At 41.6% G+C, this 17,300-nt stretch overlaps 1 protein-coding gene across 1 annotated transcript; it reads right to left on the reverse strand.

Annotated features, from left to right (window-relative positions):
* Positions 1-1,693: 1,693 nt before the first annotated feature.
* marchf9 (membrane-associated ring finger (C3HC4) 9) lies at positions 1,694-11,727 on the reverse strand (the record flags this gene model as incomplete). The annotated part of the gene is made up of 4 exons (XM_080445502.1): positions 1,694-2,314; positions 3,066-3,258; positions 5,533-5,688; positions 11,386-11,727. The coding sequence occupies 4 exons, from the start codon at positions 11,725-11,727 to the stop codon at positions 1,989-1,991; spliced, it is 1,017 nt and encodes a 338-aa protein (XP_080301628.1). The 3' UTR covers positions 1,694-1,988.
* Between the last annotated feature and the right edge of the window lie 5,573 nt (positions 11,728-17,300).

The following is a 17,300-nucleotide window of genomic DNA, read 5'->3' on the forward strand; positions in this document are numbered from 1 at the left end:
AATCTGGACTTTCACTTGTAACACAGTTTCTATATTGCAATATTGTTACTTTTACTTTTAAGTACTTTTTCCACCACTGGTGACCTCAACTGTTAACTCCGAGAAAGTACAAATGTAAACAAACTGACATTTGGTTACATTTGTACTCTCAACAAGAAGGATACACATTTCTGACCCATGTGGTGAAAATTTCCTCTTTCATTCAAGTTTTAGCCTCGTTCCCAGCCTTTTTTCATTCCCACCTGCCTGGGTTCAACTACGAGAGTAGGGATTTGACGCCCTCTAGCGGCATAAAGGAGTTGGTGGTGGCCACTTCACAAACATGTAGCTTACACTTGCAGGAAGAAGCCACTGGGTGGCGACAAATGCCAAGGGGTCTTGTTCACACCACTCCAACTACTAACCACTCATACAGTACTAGAATGTATTCAATTATTAAACTGTCTACACCAGTGGTTCTCAACCAGTGGTCCGGGGACCACCAGTGGTCCTGGGGGGGTACCAGGGGGTCCCCAGCGAAATGAGTTAACATAGTGTCACAATCATTTGAACCACTTAGCTTTGGCTATTCAAAAATAGCAGATCTACAAGCTCATAGCCAGGCACCGAGTGCCGCGCTATGAGCTTGTAGATCTGCTATTTTTGAAAAATCTTGAAAATGTGTGCAAATCTATGAATATATATATTTTTAAAGGGAACATTTTTTTACTCAAATCTTTGCTTCTGGGGGTCCCTGGCACATTACATTTTCAGATGGCCAAATGTTTATCAATTTAGGGGTCCTTGGCATGAAAAAGGTTGAAAACCACTGGTCTACACTAAAACTAAGAAAATGTCTGTTTGCCATGTAAGAGAAAAGAAAATAATGTTTCATGGCATGATAACTGTAGGCCTATACATATTCACATACAAAAAGACACTCCTACAATGTGGTTGTGTATGCCAAGACTTTTCTAATGAATATCCTGCTGGGTTTAGGTAAACATGACACCATTGGCTACGAGTTGTTAAACTAGACACAGAGTGAGACTGAATTGTAAGAGATCCTCTGATTTCCATCTTTAATCCATTTGACTTATTATCAAATCTGAATCAACGCACAGCAGCAACAATCTGTGTTTTAGCTGAAATAGCTTTAACACACTATCATTTGTCATGTTGACAAAGAGTTGGTTCAATGAAATCAGATGTTTTAAAGTGTTTATTTTGGCAAGCACCATTCGAAGTATCGTAAATTGTGTTATGTGCTTATGTTATGTGATGGAGGATAAAAATTATATACCCATGCAAAATTCCCTGTGAAATGTACATACGCATCTTTATTGCAGAACATTAGGTGTCACTGAAATCATTATTGATTTTTTTCTTTTTTTTAATAACTCGCAATGACTTATTGTTTTGCGGTCATGTCTGTGTTTTTATCATGTTTTATGTATGTGTGTCATTTTCAGTTTTCGGTCCATTATCAGCATTAGCTTGTAGAAATTCCAAGAGAATTACACATAGCTGACTGGATGCTTGAATGAAGTTACATGATTTCCTCTAAAATCATACATCCGTACAAAATCAAAATGAGTAAAAAAAATACGAACCAAGAATAGTTACAAAAAAAACAGAGGATCAAACAAAACAAAACCAAAATGTCTTTGTGCATCCTGAAATTGAACTGGAACAAACTTCTCATCGCCTTGGATTAAGTTATAAAGCCCATTATTTTTTTTCCTTTAATTATTTTCTCACATTTCATGTTTTAAAGTCTTTTACACGATTTTCATCATTATTGTCATCAGTTCTTCAGTCACTGAAAAGGAGCATCTGGCTTCCTTTGTTATAAGAAACAAGAGGAGAAATCCTCAAGAGTTTGCTGTCTGTTGATGCTCCGGGCATCTCGGAGTCTTTTCATACTTTAGTATGTTAGGTCCTTAAGTCCCTCCACTCATCAGGACATACATACAGTATATGTGTGTGTCACGCATGCTCAGTCAGACTCATACGGTGGTGACCCTCATCACCACCTCTCGGCTGGCCACGGCACTGATCCGTGGGTCGTGGGGCCGCAGCTGGCTCAGGATGTGCAAGATGGTGTATCCACAGTGGTGGTTCAGAATAGTTCTTAGCCTCCTGCTCTGTCGCCCTCCGCTGCTGCTTCCCAGGCCATGGGGGTTACTGCGGGAACCGCGCCCCCCCTTGCTGGAACTCAACGGGTCCCCCAAGTCCTTTGATTTCTCATAGTTCAGTACTTTCCATTGTTGATTGACAGCTTGCCATCGTTTGAAGATTCTGAACACCGATGAGCCCTCATGGATTATAAGACCTTCAGATGAAAAAAGACACAGAAGAACAGATGAATCGACAGTGATTGAGCCAAAATCAGATGAAGAAATCGGTGAGGGGGAATGAATTAAAACCTATCTGCATCAAGTGTTATACAAAGCGCTTGTGAACCGAGTACATGCTGCCCTGTACATTGCAACTGGTCAGAAGAGACTGTTGGTAATAATCACTGTGCAGAAATCTGATGCCATCTGTTGTCAGTATTTTCTATCACAAGCAATCCATCATTTCAGGAGAACAATCTCGGAGGTTTCACTGTAGGATCTCTACAGCCGCTTTCAGATTAAAGAGAATCTATGAAACATCTTTGAATGTTGTTGGTTGCTTTTTCACAGACTGTTGTTTTGTGTGAATTTGGATCCTCAATACCCAAAGAATGCAAAATATATCTAAGTTTTCTGTATTCTATAGTGTCATTGCACACAACGAACCCAAACTGATATTATTTTCTGCCTCTTGCTTTGTGAGTGAAGCTTGAATAATACATCCTGTTGTACTTATGTCATGTATGCATCCTCTGTCAGCTTCATAACACCAGTATACAATATAAAGCCTACTGCATACACATGCTGTCCATGACATCTTTGTGTGGTCTCATGAAACAATTACTAATGCAGTTTATGTACATACATTTGTATGTAAGGCAATGTTGAAAATCACGTAGTTTCCCTTTAACGTGACACGTTGAAAATCTTTTTTTTTTGTATTTAAGCATGAAGTTGCCCCTTTACCTATGCAGACGATGTCCATGAAGCCGTACATGCCGTAGCAGATCTGGAATAGCAGGTCTTGGCGCTGCCATTTGGCAGAAGGGCTGAGGGAGGACCAGATGAGCCAGGAGATGCTGGCAATTAGGAACAGGGAACCCAGAATGATGGCAGCAATCTGTACCTTCTCTATCACCGTCAGGGAGATGGCCTGCCACTGGAGAGGAGGAAGGAACACAAATGTATCAGCAATCACTGCACAGTAAAATCCTGAGTGTTAATTTAACTCCAATAATCGTGTACAAGTGACCTAAATGGACCCATCAAATTGGTTCCGTTGGTTGCAAATTGGTTGAAATTGCTTGCACACAACTCTCAGAATTACAAATGGATAAATTAACACATATTTTATTGTGTGCAGAGGGAGAAGTGGTGTACTGTAAATATATAATATTTTACTGTACATGTAATGTATACAGCTGAATGGTTGGTCAATATTACACTTTTTGTGTTAAATGGGGTAAATGGGGTCTCAGGGCTTTGTTGTGTAGTACATGTTATACACATGCATATTATGGGAGTATACAGATTAAAAGGTAAATGTGTCACTCACACACGCACGCACGCACGCACGCACGCACGCACGCACGCACGCACGCACGCACGCACGCACGCACGCACGCACGCACGCACGCACGCACGCACGCACGCACGCACGCACGCACGCACGCACGCACACACACACACACACACACACACACACACACACACACACACACGGCACTCAATGACATTTTTAAAATGTTTTGTCCTTTTTAACCGTAAGCCTAAAGCCGAAGAATAGCAGATCGCTGCGACACATTGTGGGCTTTGCAGATCGGCTATTTCTGGTGCACGACATCAGCGCGCAACTAAGTATAAATCAGGTATAACTCTAATCCTAACTCCTAAACCTATCCTTTAAATGTCTAATGCTAAACCTAACCCCAACCTGAATATTTTTCTCATTGCACAACCTATCTAAATATGTTTTAACCATAAAACAACCATTGCTCTTGTGAGGACCAGGAAAATGGTCCGCACAATGTCTGTTTCTGAAATTCTACTATACTTGTGGGGACATTTGGTCCTATCACAAGTATAGTAGCACAATCACACACACACACACACACACACACACACACACACACACACACACACACACACACACACACACACACACACACACACACACACACACACACACACACACACACACACACACACACACACACACACACACACACACACACACACACACACACACACACACACACACACACACACACACATTGGCTGCCTCGGAACAGGAGGGCAGAAGGACAGTGACGCAAAGCGTACAAATGTGTCGGCACAATATGGCAAAAAGTCCTCACACCTCTGTGCCTGCCCAAGATTTGTTCTAGCAACCAGTGCTGGATCTAATGTCCGAGTGCAGAGAGCACAGCAGTACCGTACATAGCGCAGTGTTGATTTCGTCGACTAAAACTATGACGACCACGTTTTTTTTTTACCAAATAAAAACTAAGCTATGAAGACTAAAACAAAGAGGATCACCAATTTGATATGCATTACACCACGGAATGGCTTTTTTTTTAATCTCTGGGACCCCAGTTTACATTGCAAAATCGTCAGTGTTAATTGAACTTCGAGAGTGTACAATTTGTACACTCCCCTCAAGGACCCCACTTTGAGAACCACATACCCCAAAACCTCCACTGAGTAGTAGGCTATGTTATAATAAACTGTCCACATCACTAGTAGAGACTTTTCCTCATATGACCACAATGGAAACAAGTCCCAGAACGTTTTTGTGTTATCCTTTTAGCCTTAAAGTCTGACTGTACCCCTGTTTACATTTCTAACTAATAAAGCATTCATTCAATCAATCAAAGTATTTTCTGGTCGCCAGGAGAGGGGAAATTACTTTTTACAGCCCAGCTGATGGCTGCTCAGATAGCTTTGATGAGCACACGGAGGGGGGGGGGGGGGGTTAGCTATTATTAGGGGTTAAGTGTCTTGCTCAGAGACACTTCGACATGTATACTGGGCGAGCTTGTCCAACCTTGTCTTATCTAACCAGTTTGTCTCCCAATCAGACACGTTGGACTTGTTTCGTCATAATATGAAGATGTTGAGATCTATGTGGTTTTCCCACTGCTCAGCCAAACTACAATACAATCGAAATGTAACCATGCTTTATTGGCCAGCTTTGCCATTTCACTGCAGTTTGTAATTTTAACATGTCGAAATGACCTAATCTGGACTGGCACAGCCTGTGGGCTGTAGTGGTTGATTGGTTCGAAGTCAGCAAGAGCAGGGAATTGGGGGAGGAGATCGGGGGATGTGAAGTATTGTTATCCTTAAATAAAATACAATAAGGAATAAATTCAGATACCGTCTACAGTCTATGAGCTACATTTCAGTGCATAAACTGCTCCATTGTTGTTACCTGCAGTGGGTTCTTGGTGCTGATGGCTAGGACCTGGTACTTGAAGTAACACAGCTCACAGCTCCATGAGCCCCGTTCACTGATCCAGCGGATGAGGCAGGGCTGATGCGTGTTGCGCACTGAACCATCACAACGACAGGGGCTCAGCAGCTCTCCCTGCAGGACATAAGTTAAAGAAAAACATGACATACACATTCATGGGAAACATGACATACACATTCATGGGAAACATGACAAACACATTCATGGGAAAATAACCACTTCTTGGATTATGCAAATACATCTGTGCCACCGTACCTTGTTTTTGCAAACTGTTTATAAAGTATTCAATCAATCAATCAACCAACCAATCAATTTTTGTTTTCAGAGCCCAGCAACAAAAACGTTTGTGGTTCAATTATGATCTAATTTGACTTGTTCTGGAGCAGGAGCAGAGCGAGGAATGTAAGGAGTACTGAGATAGGCACAGGGGTCAGTCCGGGGTGTCTCAGGTGAGGAAAGTCAAAGACCCGAACCAAAGTCAGAAAAGATTCTTCTGGCTACTTTTAAAGTGTGAGAAATCAACTCAGAATGTTTTAAAACATACAAAACAACTATAATGTTATGAAAATCGGACATTACCTGGCTGGTGTACCGTTCTGGGAAGTCCCAAAATAGATGACCCCCCCAGAAAGGGGGTGGGGGTTGAAAAATGTTTTACCCCATCAATTTCTCATAGTTTGGACTCTATAGAACCAAGATCTGGTTCCATTTTAGCACAAAACTCCTACGGGAGTACACCTCGTACCGCACTAATAGGTAGACAGACACAAAGATCTCCATATATGGGCACAAAAGGGACACAGACAGAGACGGGTTCAATGGGTACTCTGACAAATCCCCCAATAGTAAGACTCAGACGTATCGGTCGGATCGGCATAACGTAGGTGTGACGTGTGAGGGCCGTGTAGCGGCCCCAACCTCTAGTTACTGAAAATGTGCTATAGGTTGGAAAAACGTGTGGATCATTAATAAATCAATGAATGGACATGCTGGGGTCTGTTGGCGAGGGGGCTTATTACCACTCAGCAGCAGCAACAGTGGGGAGTAGGGAGATTTCAAGGGCAGGCAGGTGAAGGAGAGGTGAGCCACAGGCTCGGAGTGAACTCAATCAATACCGGCCCTCTGCACCACCCAAAACAAGTGACACCCTTCTGCTCAAACAGGAGGGTGATGACTTTTTAATGGTGGTCAAACAAACACTTCCCTCTATCAAAGGTAGAGGAGAAAGTTAAATTCACGTCATGTTGCCATTATTTTATAATGACAAACATGATGTGAATTTAACTTTCTCAACTGTTAGGCATAATAATAATGTAACTTTGCCCTTGTTTACATCAATAAATACATTTATCAGCCCCTGGAGTAGTGTGGTGGTGTTTACCTGCAGAAACACAGCCCTCTCGCTGTATTTTGGTGTTTTCACTGTTTAGTAGCCCATAAACATACCAAAACAAACAGTGAAACCACAAAAAAAAAACGAAAGGACAGTGTGCTTCTGCAGGCAACACCACTATTCCAGGGGCTGATGATTACTAGTATAGAGGGAAACGGTGTTTAGACAATGTATACTGTATGTTGTTCTGTTATGTAAACAGACGGCAAAGTTACATTTGCCTAAATGAATACGGTTTTCTTGTCTGTGTATAGGATATAAACAACCCTTATGTAAAGTGACAAATCAGCTACCATATTATCAGTGTGAAATCATTTACAGGGTATATATATTCATAGTGTTTACTGTATATAAGTAGTGAACCATTCTGAGCATAGCAATCTGCAATGACACCAATTATGTAGCCCTACGTTTTCTCAATTTGGTACTCTATTTTGCCCCATCTGGCTTTGTCCAATAAAGAAGTGTCCAACCGAACAGAGATTTTATTTGGCAGATGAGTTACATGCTAGCTTGCCTGCTGACATTATTAAGATACCACAAAGAAGGGCAGAAATATATGAGGATCTAAATAAAACTTATATGAAAGACAACATTTTGAAAATGTCATGTCGTGGTTGAATGGCCCTCGTGTTCTGAGGCAGCCAATGGCTTCAAAGCCTATACTTACTGATGAATTGAGTACAATGGACCACAAGCCCCTGGGGCTTTTTGAGTTATCCTTTTAGAAAAACATTTGACTGTACTACCCATACTGTTAATAATCGTGTTAATGAAGTATTCAATCAATCAAATCAAAGCTACAGAGAAGATGCTCTTTAGTGTGTGCGTTGCGTGCATGCAATCAGGGTGGCGGGTCATTGGACCTGGAGTAAAAAGGATTGAACCAGGAAATTCCTAAAATGGCTGAGATCAGGGTAGAATGATACTCTGGGGAATTAAAACAAGCTACTATTATAATGTATATGATTTATAACAATTACCAGAAAATCACTATATAGACACATGATCATCATGTCTGGGCATGACAGCTACTAGTCAAGGCTTGAAGTGTCTCTCCCCCTTCATACACTAGATAAGTCTCATTTTCATGGATACTACACGCACAAATGATCACAATTAAGGGACTCGACTGGATGCTGCAAGGCAAGTGAAGGGGACATATCACTGTTTGAGGAGAGAGGGGTAATTGTAATTTGTTACAAGAATGATCAACACCTGAATCCAGTTGCATCTGTCCTTCATCATCCCTTTGCTACAGTATACTGTACATGATATGAGAGAGAAGAATGGAAAACTGAAGGCCTGGCGGAAAGACTGGAACTGAGAACTCTTTCTACACAGTAAAATCTGGATGCTCAGTTCATACTCCATCAAACGACAATGTTGTGAGCTAAAAATAGCAGATCTACAAGCTCACAAAAGAATGTGTTGTGACATTGACATTCACTGTTTTTGAGCCATGATAGCTGCTCTGAGGGACTTGATCTATTGACATTCACTGTTTTTGAGCCATGATAGCTGCTCTGAGCGACTTGATCTACAAGCTCACAAAAGAATGTGTTGTGACATTGACATTCACTGTTTTTGAGCCATGATGGCTGCTCTGAGGGACTTTTGTGTTGGACCGTTTTTCAACAAGGAATAAAGCTGTTTGTTTGTTTGTTTGTTTGTTTATTTGCCCCATGCAGCCCCAGTTATCCATGTTATTATTGCTGTTATGTTACGTTATGGTGGTCATAAGTTGTAATATGTATTCTGAACCTTATTTATTTATGCACATAATTTGATCCTGGTGGAGCAAATAAAATGATCGTAAATTAAATGAAGTCAAATAGTTTTCCGTCTGCAACTCACCCTTTGAGATTCTACAGTAACACAGCAAGGAAAACACAGATAGGAGCTTTAAAGGTAAAAATTTCAGCTAGAAAGTTCTAGGCAGAAAGTTCTCTCAGAAAGTTCTATCCATACACAAAATGAGACCCTGTGGTCATGCTTCAGATTAAACGAGGAAATTGGTCCACTGAACAGCGAGATCAGTCATCACTCCCACTCTGTCTCACTCTCTCATTATTCTTACACAGTAAAATCCAGAGTGTTCATTTAACTCTTCAGTGTAGAAATGGAGCTGTGTAATTTTTTACTCTTACAGTTGAATTAACACTCTGGATTTTATTGTGTAAATAATAACGGCACCTTTCAGTATCAAACAGAAAGGTCTGTATACATACAGTATACGTATACGTATCTGAACATTACATGACTTTTGCCTCTTAAGGCCACCCACATACTGAAGGGAGTGAGGGTGCATTTCAGCATCACTACTGGTGTATGTGTGTGTATGTGTGTGTGTGTGCGTGCGTGCGTGCGTGTGTGTGTGTGTGCGTGCGTGCGTGCGTGCGTGCGTGCGTGCGTGCGTGCGTGCGTGCGTGCGTGCGTGCGTGCGTGCGATTTAGTTGTGTGGTAAGCCTTAATTGCACAACGATGTTGTGCACCAAAAATAGCCGATCTACAAGCTCACAACATGTCACACTGTGTGTTTGTACATCTGCTATTTTCGGTGTGTGACACCGGCGTGCGACTACATATAAATCAGGCATAACTCCAAACCCAGACCCTAAATATAACATCTAAATGCTTAGTTCTAACGGTAAACCCAAGCTGAATCTTTTACTAATGTAAACCTAACATTAAGTTTCCTGGTCCATAGGACCAGGAAACTTTTCTTCACAATGACTATTTCTATATTGTATTATACTTGTGGGGACATTGATTTGGCCTCTCTCACACACACACACACACACACACACACACACACACACACACACACACACACACACACACACACACACACACACACACACACACACACACACACACACACACACACACACCCACACACACACACCCCCACACACACACACACACACACACACACACACACACACACACACACACACACACACACACACACACACACACACACACACAGTCATGACTGGCACAGCTTGGTGGAACTACACAACGTTAAGTAGAATCAATGGCACAGCTGTTGTACCATGGCCTATACTGACAGCTTTGACAGGCAGCTAATAAGGATTCATATTCAATTCAGCCCACAGAGCAAGGTGATCTTATCTCTAGGTAATTGGCCCACTGACAGCGACATGATTCTGTCCCCTGTTGTGACCTGCTTGAATAATGAAATAACAATATGATGGCAAAGTGTGCCCCCACCCCATCCCCACTGCCACCTGAGGTAACGTGGCAATTTCCCCCTTCATATAGACTTAGGACTGAGATGAGTGCTGTTAAGGTGGATAAGTTAATATCATGTCTGTCTGACACACTGATGTGGTCTTTGTGTCTCGATGCTTTGTTTGCATGCTCTCTTTGTCTGTAGCTAAAAGAGGCATCTCAGAGCCACGTTGCACGATGAGTCACTTTGTCGGAAAACTAGAAGCCCAAACATCAACCTTTTGTTAACAGATGTTAAATTGGGCAATTCTTCACTCATGGGTTGCTCATTGTGACATGGATATCTAAATGGATATTATTCACAACAAAGATCAAATGTATTTCCCAACTCTTTCCATGCCTCTCCAGTTTACTCTGCCTTACAATATAAACTCTGAGACAGATGCCATACATTAGCACATGTGCTGTAATAACACCATAACCATATCTTGGGGTAGTGACTAAGTGGTAATATCCATCTGTTCTCAAACAGGATTTACAGTGTTTCTAATTATCTCAGGCTTCAGGTTTACCTGCTGAGGCAGGTGGTACAGGTTTCTGCACATCTGGTGAGACCAATATTTGGCTACAGACCAAAGAGCTGTATTGTTTTGTTTTGGCATTGTACTCTGGTGCATAACATTTTGACAAGTTAATGTAAAAAAGGAAAAAAAATAATAGATTGATGTATTTGTTGGCATGGTCAAGCCAAACACAGTGATTACCAATTGATAAAAAATATAACATAAAATAAAAAATGTTCAATGATTATTAATATAAATCAATCAATCAATATTCTATTGATTAAGACATTTACAAATTCATGTCATTTTGCTCACTCTATTTGTTTGCTCACTCATTTCATGTGGCAGACCTAATTGGGCAACTTTCTTTGTTGCTATGCTGGCCAGATTTCAGTTGTTCTGGAAATGCTGCCTCTATAGCCTTACTGACCATTTTGGTGAAATAAACAATATGTTGTTGTTGTGTTATAGGCAGTGTCATTAACCAAACACAATTACACAAATGTTTTTTTATAAGAAGGAAATGTTGCACCATTATTGTCAGAATGCATCAGATAATTGTTTGGGGTATTTAAAAACAGGGCAGTCATAGAGGAAAGCAGGTAGATAGATAGAGGAATGTGGGGCAGTCAGGGTGTTTTGGAGCTCATTATGTACCTGCTCTAGGCCTTGGAAACAGATCCGACACTGGGGCATACGCATGCTGCTCGTAGTGCTGGCCAGCGACACGGCGTCCAGGCCCACTTGCATCTTGGGGTCCTTCTCCTCAAACGCCAGGCTCCGTGGCCGCGGATCGCTGCCATAGTACTCCTCCTCGTCGTCCCGGGAATGGCAGTCGACAAAAGGCGGCCAGCCGCAGCCGCCCATCCCTAGACCTCGCATGGTTGTGGTTGTTGTTGGCTGTCTATCTCCGTCTGTGCTGGACTCTCTCGAATCGGATCGCATAAAAACCAGTACTTTCAGTTCGTTAAAAAACATGCGGATCCGGTACTTGAACATGTTTGGCTACATAAAGAATCCTTCAGAATGCAATATAACCTGTGTGTAATTTCCCTCTTTCTCTGTCTCTCTCTCTTCTTCGATCTGAAGAGTGGCCTTTTGTTGTTATTATTATTATTATTATTACACTTATTATTATGCTATTATATTATTATTATTATTATTATTATTATCATTATATATCAGGGGATTTCATTGTAGCATTTTTTGAATAGCTAACATACTGTATGCTATTTGGAAAACCAAGAAATAAAGGACCCAGTCTTGGTTGTTGCCCCACTGATGGCATGTGTGTCTAAGCCAATGCGGGTGAAAGATTTTTCTGTTCAGCTGGCTGACACACTCTTTCAATATTAATTCCTCAACAACTCAGGAATTACAGTCTAAATGTATCTTCCACGGCACCCAAGAACCATATCTCATACCATTTAATGTCAATTGTACATTTTCTTCACTATCGATCTAAAAGACAACATCAGATGCACTGGGCTTGCAGCAAAAAATAGCCTACATGTTTTGCTACCCAAAGCAGAAGACTGCGAGAGAGTGGACGAGTGGAGGAGCAAGCAACATAGAGCCAGGAAATGTAAGATGGGATCTAAAATACGACATTCCATCCATACAGTCATATCTGGGACTCCTGTCTAGAATCATAATCCAAAAAGGACGCGAAAGATGAAATTGAAGTTTTAGACGAGCTTATATTGTGTCTTTTGTATTGTCCCTCACTAGCATCTCAAACGTCAGATCATGTTCCCTTTTTTCCTATCTCATTTCCTTTGTAGTGTTCCTTGTTGATCCATGAAGAATCGGTCCAGTTCCCCCAACAATCCACGTCGAGGTCCAAAACACAATCCTTTTCATTTGCATTTTCAGCTGCACATATGCTAAAAACAGCAAAAGCCCTTGTTTCCCATCTTCATCCGTCCATTAGCATTTCATTGCAACCAAAAATGTGGTAGTCAACAGCAGACGTCAACGCGAAATAAAAAAGAATAAAAAACAAGAATATAGTTTTTTTTCCTACTTAGAGAGATACGCATAAAGATGTCTTCGCATACAAAAGCAATTACAGCAGTAATGCCATTGATTATTGGATCAGATAGATGGTGGTGATGATTTTCCTCCCCGAAATGGTCGGCTTTGAGATAGAACCAACGCAGCACCTACTTCCGGAATGCTACTCGAATAGAATAACCTGACTGTCATCTTGTTTACATGTTATTTTCTCTCTCTCTAAAGTCATTTATCCTCCTCCGACGGGCGATGTGGTTCCAGTAGTTGTTGGGGAGAGAAGGATCTGCCTTATTGACAAGGCGCCGCTGTCCGAGGTGCTGATCTCCCCAGTGACGCGCACGCAGCAGCCACATGGACCAGGCGCCCGGGAAATATAAATAACACTGACTGGCTTGACAGTTTGGTAGAAACCCGTAAATCTCTCTCTCTCTCTCTCTCTCTCTCTCTCTCTCTCTCTCTCTCTCTCTCTCTCTCTCTCTCTCTCTAACATACGTTTGATCCACGTGTCTAGTTGGACCAAAATAGGCCATCACTAATTACCCACATTACAGCATCACCAGGAGTCCAACATATGCTCCACATATGAAATACATTTTGTTATAAACAGGCAAAACAGTGTCAACTACAGTGTCAACTGCCAAAAATAACATTGTTATTGTTAATTTTCAAGATAACAATGCATTGCAGAGCCATGCTAATATAAACTAGTAAAGTGCACTCCTCGGAGCATAGGTCTCCTCCAGGATGGGTTGCCTACCCAGGGCCTGCAAACTTTGGAAAGGGGGTAGGAGTAGTAGCAAAAAGTGTGTAAACCCCCCCCCCCCCCCCCCAAAGGGTTCATGGCAATCAGATGCTGTGTTCATGATTTGTGGCATTTTTGTGCAAAACGGCCCCTCCCACAAACTTTAATGCCAACTGTAGCCAATTGAAATCTGATAGCTACATCTTGATCACATGACCACAGAGATAATATGTACAGATTAGTGTACCAAAGTTTTGTACCAAATCTGTAGGAGTTGAAATAGTTTTGAAGAAACGCAAACTCTTGTCAGGCAGAAATGGGTGTGGCCTGTCGTGAGTTGCGATGATAAAACGTTTTTTGTACGATCTACGGTTCAAGGTCAAGTTATGGGCCAACATGAAGCGGCCTGTTATAGCGCCACCATTAAGCTGATTATTTTAATCCTTAATTATTAATTTTTCCTTGGCCCACTGGGAGTCTATGTGCACAGTTTCATGCCAATCGGTCCAACAGTGCCGGAGATTAGCTGCTCACAGACACACTGACACACAGACGGATGGACAGGGACGAAAACATAGTCTCCGGCTTTCAGGTGGAGACAATGAAGCTTAATGAAGAAGGCACTAGAGGTCACTTTAATCCAGTATAATCTGCAGTTTACCGAGATGCTGCCTTGGCTCCTCTATCTGACCAACTCACACTCAGCATTCTCAACCACGGCAACACTCCCCACAAAATCCCCTGTCACATTGATCGGGATTGATTTTTCACACTGCACCTCGTTGCAGATATGGATTGTTTTAGGCATAAAGCTTGGTTTGAGATGCAATGCCATAGCCACACATGCCATTGCTCCCTTGTAAATGAAGGAGACATAGCCTACTTTGTTGATTAACCACTACATCCCTATTTTGGACACGTAAAAAAAATTGAATTATTAAATTAAAAGAAAGTCATTTTTTTGTGCAAAAATAGCCAATCTACAAGCTCACAGCGCATCGTGATGCAATGTGTTGTAAGCTCGTAGATCGGCTATTTTTGCTATTCGTCTTACAACAAAAAAGGCTAAATAGGGCTTAAGAGGTGGTGGCCATGAAGGGTAATTTTCACTTTCTCATATGACCTCCTTAAAATGTACTTTCAGTTGAAAATCTTTAAATTTTCAGCAAGTGACACAGAGTAACCCAACAAATTATGAATAAGACTGCTGTGTGCCTTGTGCTCTGAGACAGGCTTCTAGAATCCCACTCATGTCCTCATTGTTCACAATAACACTGATGAACAAATGTAGCTTACTTCTTTACACAATGAATCACACATAACAACGCATATGCTCCATGGCAGACTATTTGTTTTACCAACCCACCTAATGGGTATATTTAAGGATTTATGGTGACGTGATGGTATTTTATGTGGCAGTAGGCGTTTTTTAATATGATGGGAGGGTTGGATATGAATTTGTTTGATACATTTATCCAAAGTTGTCTCACAGTGCACCAGGTATTGAACATGGACCGCACACTGATTTGTATGTTGATAACAGATAACAGCTCTCTTTTCTTCTAATGGAAACCCAAGTCTTCACCTCCTCCCTTTTGTCACCGCCTCCTGTTTCCTTTTCCCATCCTCATCTTGCACCTGCTCCCTTCTGCCCTCCTCCCAGCCCCCTCAAATGTTCCTCACACCTCTCTTCTTAGATATGTATGTCAAAAGATCAAAGACTACAAAAAAGTCGATTTCACAATTATTCCTCCCTTTTCCACCCCTTCTCAACATCTGTAGCCTTAGACACATTCAGGAACAGTCAACTTCCAACAATATCTGCCCCTGAGGGTGTGCTGTCTGTATTTGTGTCCTTTTATGCAGGTCTCAATAGCAATAAGTAATAAACAGGCAAAATAACCGAAAAGGGAAATAATATTGGTCTATTACACAGAATAACATAATAAAGAGATGTAGAAGATTTTAGAATACGTTAAGGGGGATAGGGACACTTCACTTACAGCGTCCATATCAGCATGTTTTAGGGATTTATTTACAAAATTGACCTGCTATGGTAATATGTGCTGTAAAACAAAAGTGCATAAATGTCCTGCCAACATTAAAGCTCTCTTTAGAACATAGATGTTTCAAATTACCACATCACCTACAGTATATGCTGTTCTTCCACCTTTAAGAAGAGGAGTAACAATGCCTTCTCGCTCTGTTTCATTATTGATAGGCCATATTGATCTGTTTGTCTCCACTCACTGATGAGAATGATTTAACTTCCTGTTTGTCCTAGCAGCACTGTGAGAAGAATCCAGAGATCCAGATGCAGATTAATTAGGAACACGCAGGTTTATCCACACTGATCCCATTTCCCTTCTATGAGAGGAAAATTACACTACTGACAGGATGGATGGAGCTGGCATATTGCAAAACACGTCTCTTAGAATGAAAGATTTCAGCGTGATTTGATTCCCCTTTTCCCCAGTGTGGCCCAAAATCACAGCAACAACAATGTAAGGATATTGGATGGGATTTGGGGCACTAAGGGGACTCAAAATTGTATTAGAAGAACACTCATTTACTGCTACTAATCTCAGCAGTGCTTCATGGCTCATCTTCAAAATCTATATACTGTACTGTACTACGTATATTATGTACATTAGCCATGCATATAAGATGAGCCCACATAAAACTGGTGCGCCATGGCAGTATGGTATAATGGACCAAATGTTTTATGATCCTGCCTCCATGCACTTGCAGTGCATGCTATATCTGTAAAGGAACAGATGGCTGTCCCTGTTGGTGTGATTCTCCACAGCGACTCCAAGTTAATACACCCGGCATATGGACATGCATCACAGGGAGGGGACTGGCACGGGGCCCTCAGGACAGCACGCTGACAGGATAGGGGGGGAAGCGCATGGCCGGCACTGCGGTTTCCAAATTGACGTCCCCATACAGCGGAAACTCTTGGGACACAAAACCCTTACCAGGCACATTTCACTTACATAAATGTCCCTATATCCTGAAAAAAAAGGAACCTGCCAGTGTACCTTGCCAAGGTGTTTCAAACACCAGTGATCGGGTCATGCATTTGTGTTGGGGTGACATGATGTGGGGCACTTGGCTGAGGGCAGGGACACAGACCTCATGTTGGTAACCTTGTCTGAATGGTTTCTTGAATCAGAGTAAAAGATTCACACACTTCAGCTAATCTACAGTCAGTGCTCACTGAATTGGACAGCGAAGTGGCCTATGGGCAATGTCTGAAAGAAGTCACAGGCACAGTTGTATCCAAGTATAAGTACTGTTACTTAATTTAAATATTACTCAAATATATGTAAGATTACTTGTTGTGTTGAAAGTAAAAGTACAACACTAGCTTTCATAAAGAATACTTTGAGTGAACAGCTACAGTGAAAGGGCCAATGTGGCATTCTGACTGTAATCATTTCAATACAAATAAGCCAATATGAATATACCAACCAATGACTCACTGATTCAGTGATTCAAAGTGGTCACCATCTTTTCTTTATGAGAATACTTTCTCAAAGTTTGCCTTACAAGGGATAAGAGTATCAAAACAAACTTAATTGTGCCATAACAGTAGGCTATAATTGTTGTTAACTGTTGTTGGGGTGGCAGTAGCGGTAGCTGCTTGGGAATAGGAAGGTTCCCAGTTCGCTCCTGGGCTCCCCCTGTGTTACTGCTGAAGTATCCTTGAGCAAGACACTGAACCCAAACTATTGCCTTGCATGGTTTCCTCCACCATCGGAGTGAGAATGTAAAGTGCTATATAAATGCACCATTTAGTAACAGTAGC

Source organism: Gymnoscopelus braueri (genome assembly GCF_963280865.1).
Source record: "Gymnoscopelus braueri genome assembly, chromosome: 12".
NCBI classification, from domain to species: Eukaryota; Metazoa; Chordata; class Actinopteri; order Myctophiformes; family Myctophidae; genus Gymnoscopelus; species Gymnoscopelus braueri.